The following is a 12,668-nucleotide window of genomic DNA, read 5'->3' on the forward strand; positions in this document are numbered from 1 at the left end:
CAAAAGTGAGACAACTTTTCAGAGCATGGATCTCTTATGTTTTCCTGTAGCCTGAAACACATTATTTTTGAAAAATGTTTACATTCTTGTTTGTTCTCATTTCAAATCTTCGCGCCTCTCTGGGAAAATGAGAGGGCCCTCGGATCATTTTTGAAGACAGGACTTTAAGGGGAGGAAGGGTAATGGTCCACAGCTAGTCACTTATTCTTTCACAGAATCACAGAATCGTCGGGGTTAGAAGGGACATCTGGAGATCGGTCCTCTCAGGCTCCCTTAATAAGAGGAAAACAGATTGCTCAGGAGGTATTTTAAGGTACCAGAGTTCTAAATTCCTCTCTGAATGACCCTGGTGTTTTTTCCACACTCATTACAGAGGGACAATTGAGCCAGCCAGCTTTAGGTGTATTGAACTTGATTGTGTGATATTGCTAAGGGTCCTGAACCAAATAAGCACTTTTTTTCTTTTAACCCAAATTCTCAGCACTTTCTAGAAACAACATAAAGTCTTCTGAGGGTTTCTCATAAGCCTGCGTAAAGAAACAAAGATGGCACTGGTTTTAGCTGACCAGGTGGTATCATCATTGCTGAAGAGCTGCGTACTAAAAGTGATATCTGTGTGTGATAAAGCAAGGAAGCTGTTGGAACAGAGAACCAGCTGTAGAAACAGTAAAGCAGTCCAGAAAGAGGGGGCAGATTACAATTCATAGGCAGAAAAATGTGGGAATTTAGGGTCATAGGATCCTCAGTCTAAACCCAAAATTTGTCTTGAGAAAGTTTTTGTAAAATACTTGTTCCTCCAAAAGAGGAACTTACGCTCCCTCTTCAGTCCCATTTTACTTTGAGGGACAGGGGAGTCAGAGGCTTGAGAGCTCAAGCTTGCTATCTGGTTATTATATATCATCAGCTATCCTTATGTGTATCTTTAGTGTGGGGCAAATACATAATAATTCAGTTTATCTTGAACCTCAGTAGCCTATCTAATCCTACTGCTCAATGGAAAGAGGTTATGGGGGGGTTGCCTGCGACTAGTTATAGTAGCTTGTTTGATGGGCAATAACTTGTTAGGTCTCAGTAACTTAAAAAAAACCCATTTTATTATATTACAGTATCACTAAAGAGCCCGAAGGTCTTAGTGGATGAACTTCCACACCCAGAGCTGTTAGCTGCACAGCAGAGCTGTAGGTATTTCTTGTAATATCTTCTATATGTCTGCTGAAGGTACATGTTTTAGCAAAGGATTGACACAGTTACTTCGGTAACATTAGTTAGCTAAATATTAGTTTTATTAGTTTAAGGTTTCTTTTTACAAATAATAGGATAAAGTTTTTTTTTTTTCTGTTTTTCCATCCACCCCTGAACTTGGAAGGTCTTAAACGGTTAAGTCTCGCAACATCTCTGTGAGGCGAATATTACATGTACTGCTGAGAGGCTGAAGTAGAAGCAAGAAATCAAATGAATGTCAAGCATTTATCTGTAAATAAGTAACAGAACCAGGATTAAAAGTAAGATCACCAAGCTTCCAGGCCAGTGCTGCTGCAGCAGCTAGGCCACATTCTTTTCTTCAGGCAGACTTCCCTAACCCAGCCGGTCAGGGAATAAAAACCAGGAGCGCCAAGAGTCATCGAGAAGGGAAGGCATTTAAGTAGTGTCGCCTCAGCGAGCGTGAAAGTGGTTATATTTCAAGGCCTTGTAAACCTTTTCGAAGCATTTTGGAAAGCACTGAACTCCTGCAGTGGGACAAAATCTTACAACATCATGGCGCCTGACCTAAAAGCCGAGAGAAGTGGTGGTTTATGGGCAGTTAACTTTTACTACTCTTTTGCAAATCTTGTTTTTTCCCCTTTTGCTAACTTTACCAACTCCCACCAAGTCATGGACTGTGACAAGACGAGAGGCTAGAAAGTTCCTTTCATGGATGGTTTTCCCCTTGATCTAAATGTTACAGAAAGTATTCCTTTCCTTGCCTCATGCCCAGTGTTTTTCTTTTCACAAACTAATCAAAAGATTTACATTGATCTGTCTTGCACTCTACACCGGAGCACCATTAGTGGCATTAACACTAGAACTTATAAACATTATATGAATGGACTCTGTAACCTGATGCTATACTGACTTGTAAAGAGCTTATAAAGAGATGCTAGGCCCCCAAGTGTGTTTATTTCTAAGGAAAATAACACCTTTCCTAAATAAATGTCACTTTCTGTGAGTAGGCTACCATATTGCTGCGTGCTGCTGCCTGTTGTCTCCTGTGAAAATAACTGCAAATGCTTCTGTCGCAAGCTCTTGCCTGTACCACTATGTGCTGAATATCGTGAGTTTAGTTTCTTTGTAGCCCACTTGAACAAAATCCTGGAATTGCAAACAAGTGGAATTGAACTTTTGGGTTGGATGCTTGCTTACTTGGCTGAAGGAGAACAAAATTCCCCATACCAGCTACAGTTTCGAGAAAGAAAGTGAAGTTTCTAAACTTTTTCTTCTGTCTTACAGATATTGCTAGTGTTCCTCGAGGTGTGCATATGGATTTGTAGAGATAAATTAATGCATCTACATTATATTAAGCAATCTTAGCCTTTACAGAAAGTGGTGGGTCTAACGATCTATTGAGGATACAGCGGTTGAAAGTGGGGTGGAGAGGAAGGAAGGGAAACAAAGTTGAACTGGCATGCCCGTGTTTGTGACCTTGGTCTGCAGAGCTCACCGCTTGGAGTGAGGGGAGAGTTTGGCCTCCGATTCCTTCAGTCTTTGGCTTCCATGGTGAAACTGTCTCGGCTTTGTAAAATGTTCTGCAGAAATAGAATTCAAGTGAATTAATTTCATGGAGAATCCATTGTATTATAAGAGATTCCAGGCACTTCCAACCCATTGGGCAACCCAATAATATAAGGTATTTCTCATTCTCAGTCAAGTCATTCAGTGCTCTACGTTTGACTCTTCCACATGTTGGTAAAACTGTTACACAAAGTAGTGCTTTTCTGTCTTTCATCTTGGATCTATCCTAGATTTTTCTATTTATCTAGAAATTTAGAAGGGGAAGAGAAGCTGTGTTTCTTAAATACCTGTTTGCAGTTCCTGGTAAACCATACACCCAGAACAAGATCCCATAGGTTAACATATGTTTATCTGTGTTGTTTTGGCAGTTGTACAAAGTACATGTTTGATCTCTATTTACAATTTATATTGCCTGTGACCTAAGCAATATTTAGGTGTATACAAAGTTGGCATTCTCTACAAGTCTGTGGTCCAAATAGTGTGTTTTCTTAGAAAATTCTGAAACCTCATCAAGCAGGCTACTAAAGTACTAGAAGTTAATTTCATTTCCAGTTGAAAGGAAAGGTAGCCTGACCATATCATAGTGGTAGACTGTGTATAATCAATGCTGGGTGGAAGATAAGATCTGTAATTATAGATCATTCATTTCACGATCCTGAAGGGCTTGCAGGTAGCTTTAATTAGTATGTTACATGCCTTGCCATACCTTAAAACCATTACCCGGTGTATTAAAGCTACTCTTGAGTATATAACCGTTAGTCTTCTGAATTCATAGACCTGGAAAAGAGAAATGGACAGCTCAGAAAAACTATGTAAGAATACTAAGAAAATTGGCATAGGAGTCAGGAACAGATCTGTCTCTTGTGGTGGTGGTGGTGGTGGTTGTTGTTTCTCTCTCCTGTATCCCGAATGTGTTCATGGGATTTTTATCCCCCCATGGTATTTCTTACATTCCAACATAAGCTTTTCAACCACACCAAGTAGAGCAGAAAATACATTTCAAATGGAATGGGCATACATCTTCCCAATAGAAAACTTTCCCAAAATGTTTAGTAACTTCACATGCTGAGCAGCAGACACTAGCAAGCCATGTTAATCAGTTCTGCTTTATAAAAGCAAACAAGGTGGGGAGGAAGTAATGAGACCCTGAAACATCTGTTTGGAGACTTCAAATCCCCTTAGAAGGTTTTGAGTTCTGTCTTAAAGAAACACAACTCCAAAAAACTACAACCAACTGTGGGAACATTTTCTAGCTCTTTACAAAAAAATTAGTTACGTAAGTATTAGTCTGCAAAAAGTCAATTCCCTCTGCCCTCTTCTCCAGTTTTGCTTCTGGTATAAAGGTGTAATCTTGCCTGACATTACAGGCGTTCTTTCAGCAAAGAGAAGCTAAATCAGATCCATCCTAGTTTTGCTGAAGGAGGAAAACCAGCTTTGATTGTTACGAAGCTAGGTAATCATAGATATTACAGTCTTAATAAACAATCTTAGCATTAGAAAAGTATAGGAATGCTGTCATTTAATAACACTGAAATACACAGTGCTGTGTGTATTTCACACAATGAATAGCTACTTAATTTCTTTATAAAGTTATATGTTCAAAGGCTACGTAAAAGAATTTCTCCTTCCTACTTAGTGCTGTTTATAGCAGTGGTTCTAAACTGTTGTCTAATGTGAAAATGAAATTTGAAATCTGTGTTCTTACTCGTGTTTATTTAGGATACTGGAGTAGAGACGTTAACTGTTCTGGTCAATTTTAATTCTTAATCTGCTTCTGGTTTTCTTTTTAAATCAGTTGCTGCCCAGTTCTGGATGATACGTTTTTCTTAAGAAATGGGGCATGGGGAGAGGAATACTTATGTCTTTGCTTAGCATGTGGTGTTTGTTTTATTTAGTGTCTCTTTGGTATTTTAGGAAGGCAGACATTATTTATTCTTACCTGTTTGTATAATTCTTCTGCTTTTACAGTTGGACGTAATATTAATTTTTTTTCTATGTTCTTGGTAATTGGCCTGATATCCAGATGAAAGTCCTACCAGGGAGAAAAATAAGAGAGGGCAGGGATTCTGTTCTAGAGTGAAATTGCTTTGCACTCTCTCTGGATGGCAAGCTCCAGAGAAGTGTAATTTTTGGATAGGCTCATCAGTCTCCTTAATAAAATTTTGAAATACGCTAAAGTAGTAAAGCTTATGGTGGTTAATGTTTTCTCACAGTAAAAGTGGTGCTCCAGAGAGCACTTATCTACTTCCTAGTTTGCTTTTTTTAATTGTAACATGGGGTTTTTTCATCATAAATATTTACAGAACTATTCTGAAGAACCTGGTTTACAAACTACTACTAGAGTTTTAGGGCCAGTGTTTCATCAACAGGTCTTTGGTTCTGAATCCCATAGCTTACACTCAGAGTAAAGTACAGGGTAGCATATGCAAGAATATGTGCAAATTTGCTTGTGAATTTGCATTTTCCCTACTTGTCATCTTTCCTGTACGCTGTTATTTAGCCTAGGAATGTTCCAGCACAAAGGGTACATGTAGGATCGCTATTTGTCTTCTATTAAAAAGTAATGACCTGCAGAGTGAGACACACTGGCAACTTGTTAACAACAGATAAACGAGAGTTATTTGTGGTTCATCTTAAAGTCTGTACCTCCAAAAGCTTGGTAGTACTTCAGTAACTTAATATGCTAAAGAATGTTATTTAATATTCTCATAGCACATTGTTAAAACCGGCCTGTCTGTAGAGCCTTGTTGCTGTTTAAGGAATCTGTAGCAAGAGTAAAATAGCACTTGCCCAAATTTTTATGTTGTCTTCAGTCATTGTATTCTGTCTCTGAAAGCTTCTCAAGCTTCCAGTTAATGAAAAAATGTCTTTTAATTGTTCTACTACCTCGATGCAAACACATACTCTTATAGTTGATACTGAACCATAGGGAGATTGCAAATTAAATTACCTTCTGGATGCTTCAAAGTGCTGGAGTTTCCTGAAGAAACATTAGGTTGAAAAAATTCCTATCTCTTGAGCCAAAACTCTTGAACTACATTTATTGGCAAGGCGTGTTTCCTTCTGGGTTGGATGGGGTCCTACAGGATCATTTGATGGTTGCAGGCATTTAAAAAGTATGTTTATGTCTCTAACAGAGAATCAGATAAGTCAGCATTTTCATTTCCAAAACCCTGCTTTTCTTCCAGCATTTCTGTCTTACACAGAAACTGGGACAAGATTAAAACTTGCCATACAGGACCTTAGCTTGAAAACAACCCAACTGTGAAATTCAGTGCATCTGTGTGTAAGAAAATCACGTGCTTCCTTTCAGCAGTTTTACACTGCCTGTGTTGTAAATTAGCCTAGATTCATGATTGGAACAAATTGGCATGTGCATGTATTTTTATATAAAAATCTTAATACTGTATAAATAATATTTGCTTTCTGGAAGACTTGGGAAGGTAATTAGTTTGGTAGGGTTCCTGAGTACTGAAGTTCTCTAGCTGATCAGCTGTCTCTAATACTGATGTTAAAAAGTGACTTCTAAGTTCCACCTTTTAGGCTGCATGCTTTTATTTGGCTATTTAGCTGCACTGTGGATTCCTCTGTCTTGGAAAAACTGAGTACAACAGCAATTTCTTCTGTTCTGTGGTCAAACTACTTTTGACATTTTTCAAGCGGAAAACATATGATAAAAGTATGAAAGTAACTGATTCCTTCAAGTATTCACATTCTATTTAATCACTTGCAAAGTAATGCTGCTGCTTCTTTTTATTGGCTGTAAGTCCTGTTTTTTTGAGGGGTGGAGTTGAGTTTGAAGCCTTCAGGCTCTATGGAAATATCCTAACTACAATAAACATGCCTCCTAATTTAATTTCCACCTGACATGTAGAGTGCATGGAACAGATTGTGCATGGCAAGCCAAAATTGATTATTAAGCACTGGATCTGTGCAGTGTGAAAGTGAACTTTATTCTCTTTACAGGCAAGGTGGTTCTGGGAAGCATATTTTCGATCGATGAAAGCAATTGCTCTTGCTACTCTTCAGATTATCAATGACAGAATTTACCCATATGCTGCCATTTCTTATGAAGAATGGAATGATCCCCCAGCTGTGGTAAGTAAATTCGTTTGATTTACTCATAAAACAAATTGTGGGTTTGGTTTTTTTTTTCCTCGTATAAAAGGTATGTGCTATGAAACTTGGTAATAATTCTGTGTATGTGTGTTTGTGTGTGTATGTGTTGTGTTGGTAACTTGCACAGATGAAGCTAATATATTTTATGACAACTGGCAAAATAACTAGCAGTTCATTTTATGTCCTGGCAGTGAAATGCGAACTTTTAACTTTTGCTATTGCACACACTAAATTGCTTGCTTGTTTATATATTTATTTATTTTTCACGCACGCAGACACACACACACTTCTTTATTTCTGTTGAATTTAGTGGGAGTTTAGTGCTCTTAAAAATGAATAACTGCACTGGAAATGGTGGAAATACTGAAATTCTTAAACAATCTGCAAGGGTCTTTCATGTAAATCTGATGAAATAGCTAATTATTCCTATGCCTACAGTTTTCTTCATGGCTATTTCTATGTAATTTCTCTTATATAGAAAATGATGATCGAAGTTTTGCTGGGGTATTTTTTTTGTTCCTTAAAACAAAAAAGTTTCACCGGTTGAACCCACCTCTTAAGAAGAAACACTGGAGTATTAATTAACCTTCTGCACCAAGCAGCTGGTTCTGATTTTTTTACTATATAAAAGCCTGCAGATGATTTTCACTCATAATCAGTTAATTTTCTCTGTGTCAAAATATAAAAAAAAAAGTTTTGTTTTACTAATAAAACCAAACTTGTTAACTGTCTCGCTTTATGATGGTTTAGGGAGAGTTTCTCTGAAAGCTGGGTAGGAGTGCTCAGGGGTAGAATGCGTTTTACTTTAAACTCTTCAGGCCGATAGAACGTGAGCAGTTGCTGACAAAGAGTTAGAAACTCATCGCTGCGTTTCAGAAGATGATTTTTCGTTGCCTAGCCAAAGGCATTAATAACCTGCTGTTGTCGTTGCCTGGAGAGAAAACGTAGCGCTTGTCAGTATTTAATGAAGAAATTAAGCTGCACGAGAAGTATGTACTCCGCAAGAAGTGGATCAGGACTTCTTAACACCTTGAGATTATACTAGCAAAACAAGCACCTTGAAACACTTAGTAAAATGAAGAAAATGGCTTTAGGATTACTCAGTCTTTAAAGGGGATGCAAAAACATCTTCTCCTGGGTTCTCTCCTATACTGGAAACCTATCCATTTCTAGGGAAGCTAATCTTACTCTGAGCAGCAAGCAGGCTGCTTTTTCTTTTTTTTTTTTCTTTTTTTTTGTTTTCCAATTTATACTTGGAAAAATATATTAGTCATTCAACCTAGAGGTTTTTAAGCAGAAGGTTTATGACCACAGACACGGCAACATACAGAACAGAACTCTGAAACTGTGGAGGAACACGTAACAGCAACGCCGTGCTAGGGCAGTACAAGGAGTAGGCAGGAATATTGTATCAATGTGCAATTGGAAAGAAAAGTTAGGCTGGAATTTGTCCAGGACATTGGAGTTAACACCTCATATCATGACTCTCATGCCACGAATGGTCAGTTCCTTGGTGGTTTTATGTCTCAGTTGAAAGAATTTGTTGTTTATCCTAGTCTATGAGAATTGCTTAATATGTGCATGAATTCGTTTCTTGCTTCAATATGAAACAGAAATGTCGTTAAAAGTTTCTTTATGGACTGTGTAAGCTCCATATTAGCCAGCAAAACAGAATGCTTGTGACCCTTTCTCAGAGGGTGAGTTAAAGAAAATAGAATTCAGATTGGGAATTGTTCAAGAGCAGTTAAATTTGTAGAATAGCGGTACACAATCCTGTGATATCTTTAACTGGGGGTTTTGATGGCTGCTCTAAGCATGCATGAAATTTCTTTCCATCAGGCTTTTCTTTTTTTCTTTTTTGCTTAAGCCAGCTAATACTATTTCATTTTGACCCTTCTTCTTTCATTCGAGGCAAATAGCTGGAGCCTTCTCCAATTTATCTTTGAGAATAATTTTTTTCTGTGAAAATATTTTACTTTTTTTGAGGTAAGAACATATTACGTTTTTGGTCTATAGAGGAACATGTTTTTCAGGATTCAGCTAATTTCGAACCAGACAATTTAGAAGGTAGATGAGATATACAGTATCTGCTAGTAAATTCAGTGAGTCAATACATTTAATAATAGTTATTTTAAATATTTTTTTTTAAATAATTGCACTAGTCAGAATTCTACTGTTAGTGTCTGCTTGTCAGGGGAATAATGCTCCACTTGAGCCTGAGTATGTTTCTTATCTAAGCTGGTGCCTAATGTCCCCTCATAGCACTGTTACAATTTCTACTAAGCCTGGATTAAACATTATAGTTGGAAAGCAGGTACATATGTACGTTTGAGGTAGCGGAAGATGGCAACCATATCCTCTTAAGTCTGATAAGAAGGCAAAGTAACTAAAGATGACTTGAATGTGTTCCTGATTTACAAGAAAACTGCCATATTCTTCTCTAAATAAACACCAGGACTGAAGCTTTCAAAGAAAATAATTTCAGGTTGGCCTCAGGGCCAAGCTAGAGGTAAATGTTAAAATGAAGCTCTTGTGAGTTAACATTAATACTACAGTGAAATGTGCGAGTAACTGGGTGTCATAAATTCTTACGTTACTGGCTGGAGTTGTACCTCCAGAACTGGCCACGGGTATTCTGCCTTCAAACTCAGCTGGCTCAGCACCCAGCTTCTCTAGCTGTGCTTGCTGTTCCTTGTGATGTTGTGGTCAGTAAGGGTTAAATGCACTGCTCTTCTATATGCTCTTGTTCCCATTACGCGGTTTAAATAGGAACATGGAGTTGCAGAAAGAATATGTAGAAGCTATAGGCAGGTTAACAGAAGGTGCAGAGGTGCAATCACTGTTTTAAAGCAAGGGACTTACTGCAATTAGCCAGAGAGTTCTTTAATCAGTACAAGGCTGTTAATAGAGCTCAGATCCCTATGCTCTGAATAATGAGGTTTTGAAAATGAGAGCATGGAATTACCTATGGAATATTTGTACAGAAAATGCCAGCTTTAATGGCTTTATGACCTTATTTGCAAAGACAAATACATCTTTCTAACAGAAAGAAGAGCTTGCTGTCTGTGCAAGATCATCATGCAGACGGGAATCCTTAGCTAGAAAGAATCCATGGCTGTGGTTGCTTACCTGCCTGTCTCCTTGGTTTAAGGTTTCATTTTCTTTATGTGCTTATAGACCTTAATTTTACTTAGTATGCCATTAGGATCCTGAGAAGTAACAGAAAAATAGAGCTTGGTAAAATGTCCTTGTTTTGCTGCTTAGTTGTTACAGCTGCTTCAGGTGTTAAATAAAGCAGTAAAAACATTTCTACTTTGGCAATTAGGCTATCTCATAACTCTCCAAGGCACGCATTTTACTCTGCGTATTGTTGAGCTATTGCAGCCACCTAAGTTTGCTTCCAGTTTTAGGATTCATCATCTGATTTCAGCCTATTTCCTATGATTTCATGTAGTACTGCCTTTTGTTATTTTGATTACAGTACAGTAGAATTGAATCTGTTTTGAATTAGCAAACATTTAACAGATTACAGCCTGTAAGTATGCTAGATAAAAGAGATTTTTAGGGACCTCAAATATTTGGTAAGTTTGTAACAACAGCACCTATGAAGAGAAAGCTGCCCCTTTCACAAAAGGCTATTTGAAGTTTGAGGTCACTTGCAAAGTTGGACTGGTAGGGACTTATGGCTATTTTCTAAAAATGTTCTCTTTGCTTTATTTTGCACTCTGATACTTCATATTAGGTATTAGGACATATCTGCAAACATAATAATGATTGCCTTTTCAGCAAAATTACATTGATTTTTGTATCTGAGGGGGGTGGCTATTGTCTCGGACAGTCAGGATGAAGGTGATATTCACACATTTAAAAATCAGTGAGGCATCCTCATGATCTGCGTGTAGATAAGCTTTATTCCTGTTCCCCGGATAATTTCTCAAGTCTCCACACAAAGAAACAGCAGCCCACCTTGTGTTGAGTCTGTAGTTTCCCAAACACTTTAAACCACTGTAAGCAGGTGTTGCCAAAAGCAGCAGTCCTGCACTCTTCTGTATTTGGATGGTGATTTCTCTCTCTATGTGCTACCCTCTTTTTGAATTTTCTAATTCACTTGCGGTGAATTAACTAAAATGATTTTCCTCATGTAAGACTTAACCAGCAAAAGAAAAAAAAAACAAAACACGGGGGGGGGGAAGAGGGGGCAAGGGAGGGACCGGGTAGCTGGAAGGCTGCTTTTTTTGGCGTTAATTTGGCTTATGTTGGCTCAAAATATTAGTGAGACTGTTGCCTGAGTATCTTCACCATGCTGTGGATACAGCAGCAGTACAGGAGAGTGGTTTTTTTCCAGCAGGAAGGAGTATAAGGTACACAGAAGATAAATGCATATGCAGTTAATTCCATACTTAGTACATTGAGGAAGTGATCCAAGCAGTTTTATGTGTTTGTATAGGTTGACTGAAGACTGTTGGACTTTTTAAAGGGGGGGGAAAAAAAAAAGTAAGTTATAAAGTGGATTCTTTTCCTGCTTGTCCACTATCCTGTTGAGGAAGTGGAAGACTAGTAGCATATAACATGCTAATATGTTATGCAATAGTGCTTTCAATAAAAATGCACTACAAGATATTCCCTCCTTTTAGTGAAGAGGGCCAAATGATGTTTTGGGGGCCTGAAATTCATTCCTGGACCGCTTGAATCCTTTATGTCTCAGACAGTCTTTTGCTGCAAGCGTGGGAGTTTAATGCCTTTTGTGTTTCTTGGCCCAGACATTATCCATTAGGCTGGGACAATCAGTTATGTTCAAGTAAGCCAGAAAATGACCGCTTCTATGATGTGCATTCTGATGGTTACCAGTTTGGGCTGGTTTAGAGCTAATGACCTGGGTTGGAGATGAGATCTGCTCTCTTCAATTAAGTACTTTGTTATGCTCTAATAGAGGTAAATTACTTTCTCACTTGTGCTTCTTTGTAGGTTATTTAAATTCTCCTCTTACTTTGCCTCATACCTTGCTAAGATACCTGGGTTTCTGAAAAAATGAATAACACAGGGTTTTTCCAGATTTCTTCAGGTGCTTTTGTTGAAATTCTTTCAAGCCTGTTTATAATGTAGACCTATAAAACATTAGAGTTGTTTTTTGTCAGGGGCTGCTTTTGAACTTTGACCTTGGATGATACGGACCGTAGTTTAATAATCACTTGAGAATATCGCTATGCTGAACAATAAACATACCAGATTTTGTTTCTCCCAGTAAGGCAGAGAACAGCACCATCATTTGGTTTAAACGAAAATAGCCAAATTAGCTTAGTGCAAAAAGTGCCATTCTTTGAGCAGTCTAAATAGGATGTTCATTTACAGAATACTTTGTGGACTTCTGCAATTACCAGGCAGTTGACAGTTCTTAAACAATTAAACTATTTCTAAGCCCTTTGACTAGGATTTTACAGCCCTTAATCTCCAGATAGTGCCACCGTTATAAGTGTACTTCCACCCTAGTACCATTCCTCATCTTCAAAGCATTAAGCAAATATTAACATATGCTCTTTTATTTACCTGTAAATGAGAACAAGCTAGCACTTTTCTGGGCAGCGCACATCTGGTATTTTTTCCATTGAACAATATTAGGTTTCTGTTCCTGCTGTATTTCTAGCTACTTTGTGTGATGGTTTGAATCAGCTGGGTGAAATTTTGCTTTCTTTACTATGTTAGTAGATAGATATTCTTTCTTATGCTAAATAAATTTCAGTTTATCCATACGTTTTTTTCCAGTATTGATATTATGGACAAGT

The 12,668-nt window shown here is 37.9% G+C and overlaps 1 protein-coding gene across 1 annotated transcript in view; it reads left to right on the forward strand.

Annotated features, from left to right (window-relative positions):
- The window catches only part of EXT2 (exostosin glycosyltransferase 2), a 76,838-nt gene that overhangs the window by 27,918 nt on the left and 36,252 nt on the right, over positions 1–12,668 (forward strand). The window contains exon 7 of the mRNA XM_009695015.1: positions 6,736–6,867. Coding sequence (XP_009693317.1) covers positions 6,736–6,867 — 132 coding nt within the window. The remainder of the gene's footprint in view (positions 1–6,735; positions 6,868–12,668) is intronic.

Source organism: Cariama cristata, unplaced genomic scaffold (assembly GCF_000690535.1).
Source record: "Cariama cristata isolate BGI_N322 unplaced genomic scaffold, ASM69053v1 scaffold3552, whole genome shotgun sequence".
NCBI lineage: Eukaryota > Metazoa > Chordata > Aves > Cariamiformes > Cariamidae > Cariama > Cariama cristata.